The sequence below is a fragment of the Aricia agestis genome, chromosome 1 (assembly GCF_905147365.1).
Source record: "Aricia agestis chromosome 1, ilAriAges1.1, whole genome shotgun sequence".
Lineage (NCBI taxonomy): Eukaryota > Metazoa > Arthropoda > Insecta > Lepidoptera > Lycaenidae > Aricia > Aricia agestis.
In genome coordinates this window covers 11,221,591-11,241,898 of record NC_056406.1, presented here as the reverse complement: position 1 = coordinate 11,241,898, position 20,308 = coordinate 11,221,591, and the positions used below count along the sequence as shown (strand labels likewise).

Here is a 20,308-nt window from a genome sequence, read left to right as displayed (position 1 = left end):
CCATGGGGTTACTTTGAGTCCCGGGCTGAACCGATTTTGCTGAAATTTGGTATGGACCAAATTTCAGCAAAATCGGTTGGCCGTGAAGAGGTAACAGACAGACAGACAGACACACTTTCGCATTTATAATATTAGTACGGAAGTATGGATTTTTGTATTTACCTAATTACAAATCACTATCTACAATAATATTTCTTTTAGCATAAAAATGAAGAATAGCAGTACCCATCCAAAAATATACTAGCAGAAGACTCTACAATCATTTAACCATTAGGACTGAAGAGCTTTGAAGTACCAATGAACACTAAACAATAAAATGTGATTGTTACAGTGGTTACTCAAGCGCTCACGTGCGCCAGAGGTGCGGTCTTTTATCGCGTGCCTCCACCATGTGTTTAAACACTTTTGTTTTTATACCGACACGAAAAAACTAGATTATTTTCAGTCGTAGAAAGGACTATAAATCAATCTGTTAAAGTCCAATAATAATTACTACCGAAAGACATACTCACGATAGTCCACCGATCTTGTCAATATTGGGTTCTTAAAATTCGTTTTGTTCCCACTTCGTCGAATAAAGGATTACAGCGTTCGTGGTGAAACGACCATTAATATTATACGATGCTTTGCTAAGCCTCAAGACTGTTAAACACGCTAGTGCCAAAGTAAGCCGTAGCTTTAGGGATTTTAGTTGACAGTATATTACTGGTATACAGTGTGGCATGGCAGTCACGGTTCGCTGAGGTACGTGCGCTTAGCAGCCATGCTTGGCTTCACATGCTGATTTTAATGCGGACATGTATATAACGACTTCCCCTATATACGCAACATACAAATGGGTCACTGTCGTAAACAATAGCATCATTCGCTTTATTTACACATTCGTTTCCCCACTGACCTGATGCGATATTATCGGTAGCTTCTACTTCTTTTTCAACAACGACAATAATAATATGATTAGTGAATTCCTAAAATTCCCAGCGCACATAGAGCCGTTTCAAATGTAATGAATGGTATTTTTGAAACTACAGCAATTTTCCTTTAATGGTACAATGCTAGATTTTTCCACAATCACGTCTTAAATTTTGTTCTGCTATAGCGCAGTTACAATAGAGGTAATTTGGAATTAGTTAATGTTATTTTCATGTGTATTTTTTGCTGTGAGCAGATTGTTTCTCTATTTTAGTGAGTAACGGAGCGTGTCTTCTGAGTCAGACGTCGCACCTTGTACTCTGGTAAGTACGCTATGGCACGTGCAGTGCATTTGTAAGATAAATTCCTAAGTTTTGCCGTGGGCTTATTGCACTGAATATTATTTTATAAAATAATTTTGTAATCATTCCTTGGGAATACTATTAATATTATTTTAGAAACTTACGAAAAAGTGGTCCATGTAAAACTTAAGGGCCTTTAATACAGATTATAAAGTAATTTTGGTCCTAACATTTTCTAGTGTAGTTCCTCTAGGTTTACTAATTTACTGTCGGCCATTGCAACAATTCACACCAACAGTATTTATTTTAGCTAGGATATCATTGACACCTTGCTATAAATTATATTTTTGAAATTATTAATTCTGGTTAATAGCATGTTTGTTTACTATGTCGCAAGTTGTTCTGAGGAAAGGAAGTCGTTGCGATTCCAATTTCAAATATCGGAAACTTAGTTGAGTAAAACGTTTAGTTTACAATGAAGTTGAATATTGCTAGCTCAGTTAACTCACCAGTTCATAATTAATTACATCCGTGGTATTTGTTGGTTAACCTTCATCTTAATAAGCGTAGTACATTATACAGCATTTTAAACCATACAGTGTAGTTTTATGTAGATAAGGTAAATTGCAATGTTAATTGTTGAACGACTATTTACTTCACTTCAGGTCGTCGCGTCGTCTAAAGTCTCTACCTATATCGAATATATCTAGAACTTCTAGAAGTTCGAGATATATATTCGATATAGTCTCTAGAATTTCTAATAATATACAAACCGAGGAAATATGTTTTTTTTTCCTCATGATTCAGAAAAATCCAATTATCCTATGGATATCCAAAAAGCGGCTTAAGATCTATAGGAAGAGTTAATAAGTATTCAATGAACATATTATAACGTATTAACTCTTCCTGATTCCTCAATAAGCCGCCATCACATCCGCTCATCCCGAGGTATTGAACTTTAGCGTGGACCTACGTGATATGACTAACGACTATTCGCGGTGCTGGATTCATCTAATGGAAACGAAATTATAAGTAGGAGGTATCAAAGCTATGAAATTAACCTCAGTTTATGGTCCAAACCATGTAGCCAGTCCCAAAATATAATCAAAATTTGAATGCCAAACGGTTATCAAGGTTGGTTAACGTTGCCCATCTTGGCTGCAGCCTGCAGGATATGCAGTAATGGGAATACCCGTTATAATAAAAGTGGCATAAAATTGATTTTACTGATCCTGAAACCTTAATGATATGATTATGATTCATCATAATTATTCAAACTAATAATCTCCGTGTTGACTTTCTTGGTTATAACTTATAATTATGTATGATTCAATAGTTCTAGAGTCTAGGCATTTAGGTCTAGACCTAAACCTGTCTAGATTGTTCTACGTGGTTAGTTTTGCGGTCAATTGGATCGTCCTGTGTCTTAGAACGAGATTTCCTCTTAGGAAGTAGCAAATTCTTTGTTCATTTCAGAGCTCAATCTAGTCCTCTATTCATTGATAAGTCTGGAATATGCACTGTACATGTTCTTTTTATTTTATTTATTTTATTTTTATGAACCTATTTTTGTATCAGAAATCTCAAGTCTTTCAGTTGCATAAAAAATATTTGTTTGCCTTTCTAAGCAATAAAAATTAGCAGTGTATTGCCCATAGATCTACAACTAGATTGTATAATTATTAATTTGTTATTTTATTAACAAATCGTTAGATTTTATATAAGCACTAAGATAACATCGCAATCGTGAGATTATAATTCTTATGCATCGTGTTCCCTTGAACTTGGTGTTGAATGTTCTAGCGTTGGATTTAACGACCTATGCAGATCGTGCTTACTGCTACTATACGTTCTCGACTTGATTTTATTTATAATATCCAGTCCAGTCACGCGAAAGCAATTTAAATGAAGACTATATTTTTAAGAATAAGCAAAATGATCGATACCATTTTAGACAACTTATTTATTCGAAAGAAAATGGGATAAACTTATCCCATTTTCTTTCGAAGGGGAAATTGAAATACCTCCTGTAGGCTGTATTCCAATTTTCTCTGAAAAACGAGTCGAGTTTCAAAAGTAGGGGTCAGTCCTTAGGAAGTGCATACTGCGTGACGGAAGCGGTCGCACACCCAACGCGAGCTGTGTTTGTTCATTTTGCGCAGTTACTGGATTTAGAACATAATTACTACTAATAGTGCCCATACTTAACTTAATGGTAGAGAAGACGGATGATTATAATGTAAAGACGCTAAACCTACTCGTTTACAAAAACTTTTATAATGTACCGAACATTATAATAGTAGTTAATTTGAACTTAATTTATCGGTAGTTTATCTATTGGATTTAACTCTTAATATACTAGTCGCATATTATGATCTTTTGGTTGAGTTACTCTATTGTAGTAATAAATAAATTAAATTAAATTTTAAAAAGTGTTTCTGTACTTAATTCTTCTAAAGAGGTCCCACACAAAAAAGTTTTAACTTATGTAACCTTGCATGCGTTTAATCATAACATCATAGACCAGACAGTTTTAACTGGTAGGCAGGTACTTTCTGGACACTGTGCAGTGTGCACTGTGCAGTAACATGAAATCGTCTACTATCAAAAGATGTTGATCTGTTATGTATAATGTATATATATTCTTATGATAAGAAATGATAATATCAGTAACAGAATACAGATGTAACGCAATATGTTTGTGTAGGTGTTGGGCGCCATCTTCCAGCGTGGGCCGGCCCTTCAGTTTGACATGCCCTGAGACTTATCAACAAGACTTATTATAATGTGTAGGCGCTCTTATTGATTAAATTATTGATTGAATAATTTGAAGCTGATTAAAACTTGTAATCCATTATGCAACATGTAGTAGGCCGAATATTTTGTCATGTGTGATTTTCCATTTTTGCAGAATTAAGTAAGTACTTAATAATAATTATTATTAAATAACAAACAAAGCTATAGTAAATCAAACAAAAGTATTGTTACATTGATTACTAACTAGAGTAAGTATATAAACGTTGCCAAATACTGTATAGTTAACACGTGCATATAATTTAGGTCAGTAAACCAAACATGGCGTGAGTCAGGGCTCTGGACAATTTCTGTCTATGCCTCATCGATCTACAGATTTATAGATAAACAATGAAATTAGTTCTCAAGCTTTACATAAGGTTTCGATTTCAACGACTCCAACGCGTCATCACAAACATTTTGCTGATCAATTTTACTACCTAATGGACATTGCTCTTGATTCACAGTCCAAATGAGTCATCATTTAAAGACACCAATCAATTTAAATTTTAAATTGTTTAAAATATTTTTGATTAAGTGGTCTTTAGCCTCGTTTTGTTTTTCTACAGAACATAGTATATTATGTTTTATATCTTCATTGTACATCCACCAGACTGAAGGCAAACAAAAATTGATGCCTTATTTAATGCACCGTGCATTTGATGCATTTAATCCTTCAATGATATTTCTTTCTCTTGAACGTTTACATAAAGATCAATAGTTACCATAAAATCAAAGCGAACACCTCACAAAGATGCATTTTCTATCGGCAGAACTTTAAAATATGTTAAACAAACCGATTGCGTACGATCAAAGGCCTGTAAAATTACAAGAGCCGGGAAGTGGTGGCTAAACAATAGCGAAATATCGACATGGAAATATTTAGTGGAGCAAAACTTCCTCTTCCAGTAGCGTGGCTATTACCAATTTCCTTTCAGCTAAATGTTTCATTCATTGTACGACGTCGACCTGTAGAATGACCGTCCAACAAGTTTGTTATTACTTTGTATATTTCTTTGTAACTATGTTTTAAAATCTAAATTCAATTTTTTAATTTTCTTCGCTATGAAATAAGTTTTTATTTTATTTAGCTTTGTTTCAAATATGATTCATATTCCTAAAGTAGAAAATAATATTTTCAGATTTCATGTAGTTCTATTGTTTTGGTTTAAATTTGAACTTAGATCCCAAGAGCATTTTATGACATCTCCAAGGCACGAAACAACGTAAAGAATGCCATTCACTTTGTCACATAAATAGTTGAGTATTGGATGTAATAGGGCGTTTGAAATCGGAGCCGAGGGATGCCGAAGTTTTTTGTAATTGCGCTGAAAATAGATGCGCACGCGCTCTGAAAAACTGCCCCACCTGGCGCATACTGTTATTACTACGCTCTATCATCTACTAGCAAAAATCTATAACGACACTGTATTTACAATAAGTGGGTACCTAAAGCTGTAAAACAATAAAACAGAAAATAATACTGATATAAAAATTAAACCTTTTCTTCTAAATAGCATATCAATAATTTAATATCTGACATCAGCTATGTGTTATAGTAGCATGGTAACAACATCATATTAATCGCCTACTCGAAAAACCGCGCCCATGCAAACATTTGGTAATTTACTATCTGTTTACCTGCATTATGCATACAAAATATTCTAACCATCCACCTAATTTGACTACTTATTATAATACACGCAACACGATAATTATTTGAACGGAACATGTGGCTCTGATATATTTGCGGAATACCTATAATATTATTCTTTACAATTTTTTTTACAATATAATATTTTCATTGTACCATTTTGAACATCAGAAACTACGATCAAAATATAGTTACAAATACCCTCCCCCGTTCGGACCTTCTACAATCGACACCCTATGAAAGTACGGAAGGACAGTATCGAGTTAATGCGAATTCGATTTCCTTTCGTATCCTGGAAATGGACTGCAAATCCATTGGCGATTCGTGAGGAGAGGCCTAACCCGCGCCTCCCACAGGTGTCGCTGACAACATTCCGGTCCACTCATGCGGATCGACACGTTCCGTTTGGCCCCACCGAGTAGCTCCAATCATTTATTTCTCTCAAAATTAATTGCTTCACAAATTGCTCTACTACTTTTTTAAACTACAAAAGAATTTTTCGCAAATTGATCTATACCGCTTTTTGTAAAAGCTACAAAAAATTTCCTCACAAAATGTCACTATGAAGGTCGCTCTACATTCTCGCTAAATATGACTAATAGCTGCGAACGGTAACCCAGATTTTTTGTGATGAATTTATTCAAGATAGTAAGGTTTTTGGGAGTAAACTATTTTTAGTCCTAAGAATAATAAAAACATTATTTTATGTATGATTTTTGGTTCGGTCCCATGTCCTAACTCTTATAAATAATAGAAGGAAATGTTACCATCAGTCTATGTATCAAAAAGACTGAGTATATAATGATGATTCTCAAAATCATTTAACAATAGATTGTAACATTTGTAACATAAAAATCGGCCAAGTGCGAGTTGGACTCGCGCACGAAGAGTTTCGTACCACAATAGAGCAAAAACAGGCTGAAAATTGTGTTTTTTGTGTGGCAGCCCCCTTAATTATTTAATTTATTTAAATTTTACTATTAATTATTAAAGTAAAAATATAATTGAGTATTTTGTGAATATTTCAAATGTGTTGCCGTTATTGATATCGAGCAAAAAATAACAAAAAAAACATGTTTGTTGTATGGGAGCCCCCCTTAAATATTTAATTTATTTTGTTTTTAGTATTTGTTGTTATAGCGGCAACAGATATACACAATCTGTGATAATTTAAGAAGTCTAGCTATAGCGGTTCTTGAGTTACAGCCTGGAGACACACAGACAGACAGACGGACAGACATCGAAGTCTTACGGCGGTTCCCAATATTTGATCTATCTCTGGTTTGGCCCTACTAGAGATAGGAATAACTCACATTAGACATTAGAGACATATTTTATGTCAATTGTGAGCTATTCCTATCTCTAGTAGGGCAAAACCAGAGATAGATCAAATATTGGGAACGGCCGTTAGTAATAGGGTTCCGTTTTTACCCTTTGGATACGGAATCCTAAAAAATAGTACATGTTCGAACTCCGAACCTTCCTTTTTGGAAGACAGTTAAAAATCTGATATTATCAAAATATAACTGGTACCAATTGGAACACACCAGTCGCGGGAAGGTTTGTTGCGGTGTCCCACTCACCTGCCGCTCCCACGGGTTAACACACTAACCCTCTGCGGTTAAACAATCCCTTATTGAATCATTTTGAGGTTAATGCTTTTATAAACACGACAAAGTAAGACGTATCGTTTTTGTCAAGTGAAATGCGTACAGACGTGTATAATTTTAAATAGTAGATAATAATAGATACTTATTAGATAATTAATATATAATAACTTAGTTATTTTTCTCAATTATGCCTAACTAGGAATTATTTTTAATTCAAGACCAATAAACACGGAGACATCATCCTAAGTTTTACTTAGATCAATGTCAACTCCAATGCCATAAGATCTATTTTAGCATGACTACTGGCTAGGTCGAGGGATAATCAACTTTCAGCTCTATCAGTGGCGACCTTACTGTCATCACCTCATTACGCGAGCCCATTGTGTTGGTCCAGGAAACACTGATGTGGGAACGTATCGTATTGTACTATTATGTTTAGGTATAGCCAGGGTTGCCAGATCGCCTTACCTAATAGTCGGATCAACCAGCCAGCTGGACAATGAAATAAAAAGCTGCCCCCCTAGAAAATAAAAAAGGATTGCCAGAACGTGCTGTGTCCCCCCCCCCCCCCTCCCCGCTAAAATCCTGGGTACACCCATGAATACGCGTACAAATTGCGTACAAATTTAAAAATCTAACACTAATATAATTTTCATATCATATTGTACATGCAAAGCTCTACAATTAACAAAAGCCGGACTCCCTTTAATTTAATGCGCGATACCTGACGGAGCCTAACTGTGTTCGGCTTTATACAACGCCTAACAACCCTAGGTACAGCTAACGTATCAATGACTTAATATGCTTCGCAATTTGCAAAATATGCGAGTCTACAAAGATTTTTTTTCGATACTCTACATTTTCTGTTTAACAAGCAAATATTTTTTTTTTATTTATAGCGTATAACAGTGTAATAACTAATTTAGTATCAATGAAAGTTGCGTCATATTGCAGAGTTTCCTACAGGATGAAGTTTCATATTGTATTATCATTCATTAGTCATTAATCATTATTGATTTCATACATTATTGAACAAAGCGGTCAGTAGAAGTGAAGTCATTTAAATGAAATTCATCAGTAATTATTCATAATATTAATTTACCAATTATTATATAATTATTAATTATGTATGAATTGAATTATATATAGAATTTATTTTTTCGCGGGTTCGAATCCCGCCGACGGAACAACAAGTTTTCAAAGTTCCTTTGTCATGGATATGTATTAAATATTATGTGTATCATAATATAATAAAAATCTTAAATATATGTATAGCATAAAAGTATTAAATATATTTCCGTTGTCTGGTACCCGTAACACAAGCCTCAGGTACTTACCACGGGGCCAGACTGACGTGGTGTCAAGCGTCCATAGATATTATTATTTGAAACGAAATTGACAGCATTAAGTAAGGACAAAGGAATTAAAATGATTATTATTAGTTACTACGGTTCGAGTAAGTAAAAATAATTAATTATGTACCTACAGTTGAAAATTAAAAAGCGGTATATCTCCACGCCTTTTGAATAAACATTCCATTTACTTTAATCACCAACATAATTATTCACATCATTACCGTAATTGATAAACGACTCCTAAAAGAACTGAAAGACGCGTCTTTGAAAATCGCATCCCCTATTCGAGTCGTATTTCCGGAAGTCAGATCACTCAGCCCCTGCCGCTGCGCGTGCGCATCAAACGTGGACACATCCTGTTCAATACGAGCTGTTCGAGGAATGACGATTTAAAACCAACGCAATAATATCATTAGTGTTCAAATAGATTCGTCTTCATTCAGTGGTGCCCAGAACTCAGAAGAGATATAAAATGCAAATAAATATTGATAAATTATTAATATGCTTCTTTTTATTAAGAATACAATTAGTGCTATTAACTTCAGATCATCATTATAAAGGGTGTAATAAAACAAAGTGATTTAGGGTTTGTATGAGTTGACTCATGACTGTGAAAGTAGCAGCACTGGAAGAGTAACGTTTTTTTAAACTTTTGTATTTTAAATTTGCGCATACAAAACCCATACATTTAATGGGAAAAAATTGCTCTTTCAGTGCTGTACTTTTTTTTTTAAATAAGGGGGCAAACGAGCAAACGGGTCACCTGATGGAAAGCAACTACCGTCGCCCATGGACACTCGCAGCATCAGAAGAGATGCAGGTGCGTTGCCGGCCTTTTAAGAGGGAATAGGGTAATAGGGTAGGGTAGGGAAGGGAATAGGGTAGGGGATCGGGCCTCCGGTAAACTCACTCACTCGACGAAACACAGCGCAAGCGCTGTTTCACGCCGGTTTTCTGTGAGTGTTGAGAGTTGTTTCACAATGAACTTTATATGGGGGATATTAAAGTATTATGTTTGTTTTGTTACACCCTGTATTTAGGTGTGTTTGGAGTTTTCAAAACTTTCAGAAGATTCAAAATTGCCGCAAAAATTTTATCAAGAAAACAGAGACTAGAGGATAGATACAGTAACCTTTTTCATGAATCACAAATTTGTAAAAATTAAGAATAAATTGATAAAGTTAAAGAAAATTTACTTTATTAGTAAAAGTAGGGACTTCCCCTTTAACGCAAAATAAATGAGGCTACCATTATTATCAGAGACGAACTCGCATACTCGTATCGCTGTCTTATCTTTTATCCTGACTTTATAAATATAAGCTAGAGTCCATTACACGATTACGTTCAGTGTTAATTTGTTTTGGAAACAATAACAATGCCGGCAAATAAAGTAAATGTTTCAAAGGATTTGGATCAGAAGCAAGGAGCATGCGGTACGTACATTTAAAAAACTTATGAGCGTAATATTATATTGTAGGCATTTCCATGTAGGTATCTTTTTAACAACGATAACGGTAATTAATCTTTTTTAACCAAAGAACAAAAACCATTTCGAATACTTACATACAACACATATTATAAATGTAGCAAAGTACAGGAGATTTGGTCGTAATTTTTTGTTCCAATATCGGGCTACCAAAGTATAATTATTCTTTGTTTTAGCAAACTTCCCGTGTGGTTGCATAAAGAACTCTAGTTTCAAGGAAAGATTATGCTTCGGTGCTGCGTTCCTTACCTTCTTGATAATCTTGTCTATACTCATATGGTTTGTTATACCTGCCAAGGAAGAAAAACTTTTGAATATTGGAGAACGTAAGTATAAAAAATTTGAATTCATTTGAATATAGAATCCTTCTATTTTTTAAATTACTTAAATTATTCTTAGCTGCTTTTTTTATTTTTTTGAATCAGAAATGATTTCGATTCAATTATTCCACAGCACCACACGAATGGTTCCTAACACGAGATATGTGGGATGCTCTACCGTACCACCACAATCTCACCACCGCGATGTTTGATCCCCTGAAACTAGTGGTGATACACCACACGGTCACTCGGACTTGCGCCACGTACCGGGAGTGCGCCGAAACTATGCGGGCGATCCAACGGCACTCCTTGAACACATTCAACTATGATATCCCGTAAGTATGTAAAATATATTTCTCACAATATTAGTTAGTTTCGTTGCTTTGTAAACAATGAAAGTTAGAAACTCTATTGCGAAAATTACGTTTCTGGATTTGAGCATATGCGATATAAATAAGGGAAAGGAAATCACATACTTATACGTGGGAGAGCCATGCTTCGGCACGAATGGGCCGGCTCGACCGGAAAATACCACGTTCTCACAGAAAACCGGCGTGAAACAGTGCTTGCGCTGTGTTTCGCCGAGTGAATGAGTTTACCGGAGGCCCAATCCCCTACCCTATTCATTTCCCTACTCTCCCCTATTCCCTTCCCTTCCCTACCCTCCCCTATTACCCTATTCCCTATTAAAAGGCCGGTAACGCACTTGCAGCTCTTCTGATGCTAAGAGTGTCCATGGGCGACGGAAGTTGCTTTCCATCAGGTGACCCGTTTGCTCGTTTGCCCCCTTATTTCATAAAAATAAATGCTTAAAATGTTAAAACTGATCAAGAAATAAACTTGATCAGTTCAAGTTCAAGAAATAAACTTGATCAGATCAGTTTTTTGATGAACATCATTTCTCATTAGTTTAAGGTACCATCGAAGATATTGATTCATAGGCACTTAACGGACCTACGTCATTTGGTAGGATTATGTTAATCCTGTGTTAAAGCGTTTGTGCACTACACGGAATTTTACCGTCCGGCGTTCATCGAGATGCCGCGCCGCGCCGGATGGTAAAATTCCGTGAAGTGCACAAACGCCCTTAGCTGTGATTGGTCGGATGGGTTTGATATAACGCAACCAAATTACGTAGGTCTGCCGTCTGCCTATGAATCAACTTCTCTGATTGATCTGGAATCCATTTTAAGTAATCCGTTATGCTATTTCATAAGTAAAGCTTTTTGCTCATTATTATTTATCAGGTACAACTTTTTGATTGGTAACGACGGGCGCGTTTACGAGGGAAGAGGCTGGGGAATCCAAGGCGCACAAAGAGCTGATTTCGGCAGGTGTACTGTCCTCGTTGGTTTTGTTGGCACGTATTTTTTTTAATCCTAATACTTTGCGTCCTCTCTACGTTCGCCCAAAATGTAGAGGCTAAAAAATACAGTTATTTACCAACATGTAGAATATATTTGGGAGCTGTGTCACAGTTTTAACTACATAGTACAGTTCCCAGCGCTAACTACTGAATTTGATTAACCTAACTTAAACTATCCTTATTTATAAGTATCTGCATGTATGTGATTTGAAAATAAATAAATAATTATTATTCATATATTCGCCTTTAGCTGCCCATCGTGGATTATGCATTATTATGATTATGCTTTATTATGATTATGATTATTATGATTATGATTATGCAATCATCGTGGCAATTATTATAGTTATCCATCATAGAGCCCTATGTTTCTCTTGTGCTATATTTCCTTTTTAATTTACAGGAGACTACCGTTACGAAGTAAATGATCACACTAAGGTCACAGATGATCAACTCAACAGGACACGAATGCTTTTCGCTGAAGGCGTGAGAGAAGGACACCTTCAGAAAGATTTTCGTGTCATCGGGGCTAGAGATATTATGTACACGGAGAGTCCTGGATCACTTCTCTACGAGGCAATACAAGAATGGGAGGAATATGACCACGGAAACTACAGGGGACAGAATTGTGAAATTATTTATGGTATCGAAGAAGTTCCAGATGGTGCGTATGGTTATCAAGTTCCGATAAATTTCTATCATTATCAGCTTTGTCTTCAAAAAGAAATATATACCTAAGAGTTATTTAAGGACACCAAAATGTAATGTGACGCGAACAGGCAATAAATACGATACGAAATTAAAGCGATGAAGCGATGCTGTTGCTGATCTTGCTATTGGAAATTTACTATAATTTTTATGCATCGTCGAATCGCACCAAGTATCGTTTCGGTATGACCTCATCCTAGAACGTACTTTAACCTCGACATTTCAAGCAGGAATGAAATGAGCTGCTTTAGCATTCAACTGAAAAATTTAAAAATCATCTTTAACATTTCTAGATCCAGAGGCATGGTTGATAAGTCGAGACATGTGGGAATCCCGCGAGGTTGGGAACGTTCCCACCACCGAGCCGTTTGACCCGCTGAAGCTGGTGGTAATCCAACACACCGTGACCACGGAGTGCTACAGTATAAGCGCATGTTCGAGCGCGTTACGCAACCTGCAGTCGTCGGCCATCAACTCCGGTCACGTGGACATAATGTTGGTATTGTCTATTGATAGCGTATCGCTTTCAACCGCAAATCGCAAACAAGAGTACTAAGATTCTTCTATTTTAACCTAACCAGTAGAGGCGTTAGGGGGGGCGACACAAGGGGGCCGTTCGTAAAATACGTCACACTATAATTAACTTTTTTTATTTTTATTCTATCTTTATTAAGGATAAAATGGGGCCCCGAAGGCAAACAAAAAGGGGCGCCGCAGGCCGGAACTACCAGGAGCCTGGGTGCCAAAGGAATTTCGTCCAGGGCGTTGGTAGTGCTGAAGGCTCTCACACGAAATGCGAATTTGCATAAAACCGGCACGAAATCTAACAACTATGTAGCTTCCATGATCCATCCCATATTAATTAACAGTAAATTGATATTCTCGTACATCAAACAAACGTTAAAGTTCTTTTGGAGTTTTGAGCAATCTGAAGGCATTTGGCAAAATATGAGAATGGCATCAGTTACTGAGACTACATGGAAATCATAGTCATATAATAATTATAACCTTAGTAATTATTTATTGAGCTTAACAAGTTTACTCAGGACCATTCATGGAATGGATTAACATTAACAAAAACAATTATATTCTGAGTACCTGCTTGCCTTTCTTATTCGTAGCTTTCTTATTAATTACAAAAGGTATTATTATAATATATATAAGTATACTAGCTGTCCCGGTGAACTTCGTGTCACTTTAAAACCTTCCCTGGACTTCTACGAATATTTTAAGACTAAAATTAGCCCAATCCGTTCAGCCGTTTTCGAGTTTTAGCGCGACTAACACATTTGAAAATCCATTTTTATATATAAGAAGATTAATTAATTTACCTGTATGTTTCTAGATATAACTTCGTGATTGGCAACGACGGTCGTGTGTACGAAGGCCGCGGTTGGGGTAAAGATGGCGCACAGAGGTTTGACTTCAACAGGTGCTCAGTAAACATTGGTTTCATTGGTGAGTCCTTTGTTTTGTAGGTGTCAAAAAGAGCTCATTATGCCGTAACTTCTAACGTAATCTGGCACCATATTCCGATTAGGCAAGTTATCTTTCTACACTTTTGAAAATCTAACCTCTCAACCTCACACATAAAAAGATCCACACTGTCCAAGTCTACATAGGTTATAGAGTGACAAACATTATATATAGTTATCGTTCCTATATATCAGCCACTTTTCTAGCATACAGCATTTTGGATAAGGACAAAACTTTTGATAACTTACTATTTACTAGCACCCCTTCTAATCCAATCTTTAAGTAGTAAGTCAGTGCGCTTACGGAGTACGTACAATTCCATCCAGGGTATCGGTTTAGTAGTCACCGAAGTTTTCAGTTAAAAATATAAAGTTATGAAATTACAGGCGACTATCGAGAGGAAATAGAGGGGCATACTCGAGTCACTGAAGCCCAGCTGGACAGGACAAGAATGCTGTTGTCCGACGGGGTCAGGCTGGGTCATCTCAGATCAGATTACTTCGTCGTCGGCGCCAGGGACCTCATGGATACCGCCAGCCCCGGCTCCCATCTCTACAATGCGATACAGAAGTGGGATCAATACGATCACCTTCAGAGATTCGGGAACATGACGTGCGAGGAGATTTATGAAATAAATGCGGAAAAAAATGTATGAGAAACCGTATTTTATTCCTATAATGTTTATTACGATTCAAATATTATGAATATTGACCTATAAGGTTTATCACGGCATACGAGTACAATAAAGTAAAAATTAATAGTTACTCACAGAAAACCGGCGTGAAATAGCGCTTATGCGGTGTGTTTCGCCGAGTGAGTGAGTTTACCGGAGGCCCAATATTGCCCCTACCCTTTTCCCTTCCCTACCCTACCCTTTTACCCTATTCCTTCTTAAAAGGCCGGCAACGCACCTGCAGCTCTTCTGATGCTGCCAGTGTCCATGGGCGACGGAAGTTGCTTTCCATCAGGTGACCCGTTTGCTCGTTTGCCCCATTCGTTCGTAGCATACCTTTTAAATTAAAAAAAAATAGATTTTACCGTTTTTGAAGGAAATATAAACGTTAAATTGAGCATTTATCGCGTTGAGTTTATTGATTGCTGAGATTCACAATATACATGCATCCGCAATAAAATCTGATTTAATATCAATGTGCTCGTACTTCGTGGGAAATAGCACCGCTAGGTGAAGGAATGTTTGAAAAAATCTTCGACAAAAAGCAGTAATGGCGTCTCACGTCGTCTTATTCGGAGTACGGATGCGGCCTTGCGAGGTCGACGGGACCAACACTCGCTCACACCGTTATCAACAGCTTCATTAAGTGATCGAAGCACTTAGATTGTTTTATCGTAGCAAAAATGTTTTTAGAACCAATAATATTTTAAATAATGTCATAGTTTGGAGATATTCGGTTACATCGATCATACGGGGCGATCAAGGGTGTGGAAGTCACAAGGGAAATGAGATAAGTTATAACCTGTTATTACTGTACTTGTGTCTTTATTTCAACATGAATATTGTATTACTGTCCGTAAATATGCTGTGACGATACGATGATTACTTGTACGTTTGAACTCAAACTCAAAACTCAATTTTTTTATTCAGAATTTTTTTTTTCAAATATTACGTTCTTCGAACGTCGGGACTACATTGGTGCCTACCACCGGTTCGGGAACTAACCCGGCGTTCTCGCCTTTTGCACGTTGTTGTACAAAGGCGGGCTACTTTCTTCAAGACAAACCTTAGGGTGTTGCAGAAATAGTAAAGTAGATGCAAACACTTAGAGGACAAAGAGATTAAAATACCTTAAAATCTCCGTCTATTAATAAGTCCTTAAATTCGATTAACTTAGTCACTAAATATGTAAACCAAGTTAGTTTGGCTCTACATCTGAATATTACACTTCGGTGTGAGAGCAGCTAAATATGCGAACTCCTGGACCGGTTCAGCATATTAACTGTTAATATCCTCTCTTACGCAACGCATGATTGTTAATATTAAGTCTTGAGCTACGAATACATAATAAAAACTAAAGAAGAGTAACTGTGTCAAAAAAAACCGTTCCGATTCTACAAAATGTGACCCGAATACCTACATGCATACTTTATGCAAAAAGAGACCCGAATGTATGCAAGAATTATGTGTACCTAATTAACTAATTATAGAAGTGGCAATTATTCGGCTTTATTTTGTCAATTTCAATGTAGTGTTTCATAGCTATTGCCATATTATTTAAGCCCGGTCGCCCACTAGCGGCCATCGAAAGTATGGTGTGGCCGCTGGTCGCGTTGCGGCCAGGTGCGCGTGGTCTATACGGTTTCATACAAATTCCCGTATCTCGTTGGCCGCGGCGGCCTAGCCGCTAGTGCGCGCCCGGGCTTAGTGTGCGAAAAGAACCTTGAGAATCAAATTCAAAACGATTGAAGTATGGGATTTACGATTCCTTAGTTTTTAGGGTTCCGTACCCAAAGGGTAAAAACGGGACCCTATTACTAAGACTTCGTTGTCTGTCCGTCTGTCTGTCCGTCTGTCTGTCTCCAGGCTGTATCTCAAGAACCGCTAGCTATAGCTAGACTTCTGAAATTTTCACAGATTGTATATAATATCTGTTGCCGCTATAACAACAAATACTAAAAACAAAACGAAATTAATATTTAAGGGGGGCTCCCATAGAACAAACGTGATTTTTTCGGCCTTTTTCGCTCTATATCGATAATCGCAAGAGGTAGGCACTTGAATTTTTCACACATTCTTTTTTTATGTGTACTTACTTACTTTAATATTTAATAATAATATTAAAATAAAAATTTTCTTGTACACAATAATATTATGCAAAATCCGCAATAAAGCAGGTAAATATAATTTTATATTAATGTAATCATATCATTGATTCTTAATCGACTGTTAAATCAGCTGTCTATAATTTCGAATTTCGAACACCTGTAAAAAATGTCGAAAAAATAAACACACCTACACAGAAGCAGTCGTGGCCGAGCGGTTAAGGCGTCTGACTAGAAATCAGATTCCCTCTGGGAGCGTAGGTTCGAATCCTACCGACTGCGAATATTTTATCTCTACTAAAGATAAAATATTTGTATTTTGCATGGATGTTTGTTTCCGCATCACGCAAACATTTCTGGATCGATTTTGATCATTTTTTTCCCATTTCTGGTCATTATCATCGTCATCACCATCATAGTTACGTCATGTTTTTTTTTCAGACTCAAACTTCAAAGTCCAACAAAGTAGGCTCGGGTCAGTTTCATAAAATCCGTGGCCTTGACATGTAAATCTGGAGATTGAATCACTATGACATCATCACATCACTATCGTAACGCAATTATTGAAATTTCATATCGCGTATCTTTTTACTTTTGTACGTATGTGTTTATTGTGTTACAAATTATTTTTACAAAATATGTCCTACTTTTCCATCTTGATTGGTTCATCCAATAATACTATTAGGTCACAAATCACAATATGTTTTATATTGACTCAGACTGATGTCTAAGTGATGATTTTGGTTGACGTGGGAGAGCCATGCTTCGGCACGAATGGGCCGGCTCGACCGGAGAAATGCCACGGGCTCACAGAAAACCGGCGTGAAACAGCGCTTGCGCTGTGTTTCGCCGAGTGAGTCAGTTTACCGAAGGCACAATCCCACCCCTTTTGCCTTCCCTACCCTCTCCTATTTCCTTCCCTACCCTCCCCTATTCCCTTCCCTACCCTTCCATATTACCCTATTCCCTCTTAAAAGGCCGGCAACGCGCCTGCAGCTCTTCTGATGCTGCGAGTGTCCATGGGCGACGGAAGTTGCTGTCGATCAGGTGACCCGTTTGCTAATTTGCCCCCTTAATTCATTAAAAAAAAAATCCTTTATAAGTTATAGATAATCTGTAAATAAATAATGTACCTACCTTCATGTACTATCAGAGAAGTTGATTCATAGCAGATGGCGGACCTACGTAATTTGGTCGAGTGAAGTCAAACCCATCCGACCACTGACCTCCATTAGACAAAAGACAGATCATAGCTCTAACATTGAATTGACATAATACGGCCAAAAATTATTGTACTAGGTCCATCAACTGCCTGAACTGGTAACTGGTACGAATCAATTTCTTCGATTGTACAATTTAAAATAGCACCATTATTAACGTTCTAGAATTAGACCAAAACACCAGTTTGTTTAATAACCAAAAACTGCAAGAAGTTTTACTGAATCGCGCAAAAGATTGAAGAGCACGCCGTTTTATTTGAGAATAAAATACTTATAGTAAATTCGTGATTCTTTATATTTTCTTTATAATATTTTTTTTTGTGAGATCGTGACTCTATCTGAAACGAAATCAACTTAATTCTAGGGTCTTAACTCTTATATTCATGCCCCAACTACAAGAAATTAGAATACAATTGCAGAGTGTAAAGTTAATTAACCACTGTTAGCAATGCAGCCGTTCTAAATACTCTAATTACAATAATTTATTCAATTACGGACAATTTCATCATATAATAACTTAATCAGGTTTGAAACGTTTCAATATTTGCCTATTGACCTAATTAAGGAGGCGTGTTTCGGCCGCTGTGTGCAATCCAACGTAAGTTAATTAATAAGTACCTAATTAACTAAATTTTCCTCAGTGCATCGGTAGTAATTACAGTTTAAAAGCAGTTTACTGAAAAAATCCGGAGTTCAGCATTGACAAATCATTAATTTTGTGATAAAATATGTCTCAAGTAAATAAATCATCTTTATCAAACAATTATATAATAAAGTTAATAACATTAACTTTAGCGGTTTGTTTGATAAAGACAAGCGGATCTATGTAAAGTATGAAGTTTTCCCAAATTAAGTAAGAAGTAACCCATTTTCTTTCAATTAAGGAAGGATAAATAATAGACATAAAATGTTAAATTTTGACATAAGTAGGTTCTATAAAAACCTAAGAGTCTCTGTATTCCTGTGAATAAACTTTATTAAACCGATCGAAATAAAATAAAATCGCGAAGATCAAGTTCAGCCCGTTCAGATTATCTCTCGAGTCTCGCAGGAACCTATAGAGATATAAGGGACAAGGGTCACTACTCACTCTGGTGGAAAATCTAACCTTAAAATATTGTCTCTACAGACTGCGCGTATAGCAAAGTCGACGGACGCGCGTGGGAACCAAATTGTTGTAACGGAACAGATGTCATATTTGTGGCCGTCCTTCATATCAATTAGCGCAGGTAGGTGCCATCTTCAAATTTGACTGTGACTCAAGTTAAAAGATTATTGTTTGGTTACAAAATAAGCTATTTATTAGCACGAACTCTATCTGGACTATCAGATCTGGCACGAGACAAGTCACAAAAGTTAAAGGCTAAAGTTGTATCAAATTTTGTAAGTCGTGTCGTGGTTTAGACTTACGTTATGTTACTTTTAGGCTCTTACGTGGGAGAGCCATGCTTCGGCACGAATGGGCCGGCTCGACCGGAGAAATACCACGTTCTCACAGAAAACCGGCGTGAAACAGCGCTTGCGCTGTGTTTCGCCGAGTGAGTGAGTTTACCGGAGGCCCAATTCCTTTCCCTATCCTCCCCTTTTCCCTTCCCTTCCCATCCCTACCCTTCCCTATTCCCTCTTAAAAGGCCGGCAACGCACCTGCAGCTCTTCTGATGCTGCGAGTGTCCATGGGCGACGGAAGTTGCTTTCCATCAGGTGACCCGTTTGCTCGTTTGCCCCCTTATTTAATAAAAAAAAGACTACAGCTGATAGTCGAGGTTTAAATCGTCAGACCTTCCCACACCAATTTGTCCTTAGTATTCTTAATTTCCTTTCCAGACCTAAGCCCTATTGTCGTACTCGCTATTATTAACCTATAAACCTATTTATAAGGATGCAGACATGAATGGTTGGAATTTCTGATGAATGAGTCTGCAAATTTCTTAACGAGAACTTCTTGGTATATTCATTATAATATTTTTCTATAAATAATTGAAGCATTGAGCTTCAATTATTTCTTCGAAATCCCACTATTCTAGCACTTGCTACTTGGTCAGGGTACAGGTTGTATAATTTATTAATATTTGATTAAAAAATTACATATGACCTTAAAAACTTATAAGTGTGGTAATTTAAAAAAAAAACCTGTGCAATCAATCTTGGGGCAAGCAAATAATTATACACGTATAATATTTACGTTGAAATTTACACATCTTAATAAAAATACCTTATTAAGTCTGGCGTGGCCTTAATACGCCTCTGCGCCTGTTTTTTGGCCATGGAACGCCTTACAGAGAAAGAGGTCAGAAAATATTAACCTACTCAATCGTTATTATTGATGAA

At 36.7% G+C, this 20,308-nt stretch overlaps 1 protein-coding gene and 1 non-coding gene across 2 annotated transcripts; both read left to right on the top strand.

Moving 5' to 3' along the window:
* Positions 1-9,986: 9,986 nt before the first annotated feature.
* Positions 9,987-14,637, top strand: LOC121725592 (peptidoglycan recognition protein 3-like). Its single transcript, XM_042112617.1, has 8 exons — positions 9,987-10,059; positions 10,289-10,438; positions 10,566-10,767; positions 11,680-11,792; positions 12,202-12,462; positions 12,800-13,001; positions 13,852-13,964; positions 14,369-14,637. The coding sequence occupies exons 1-8, from the start codon at positions 10,002-10,004 to the stop codon at positions 14,635-14,637; spliced, it is 1,368 nt and encodes a 455-aa protein (XP_041968551.1). The 5' UTR covers positions 9,987-10,001.
* A 2,323-nt stretch (positions 14,638-16,960) lies between these two features.
* On the top strand, positions 16,961-17,042 carry Trnas-aga. The gene has a single exon. It is a non-coding gene; the product is annotated as a tRNA-Ser (tRNA).
* Positions 17,043-20,308: the final 3,266 nt, after the last annotated feature.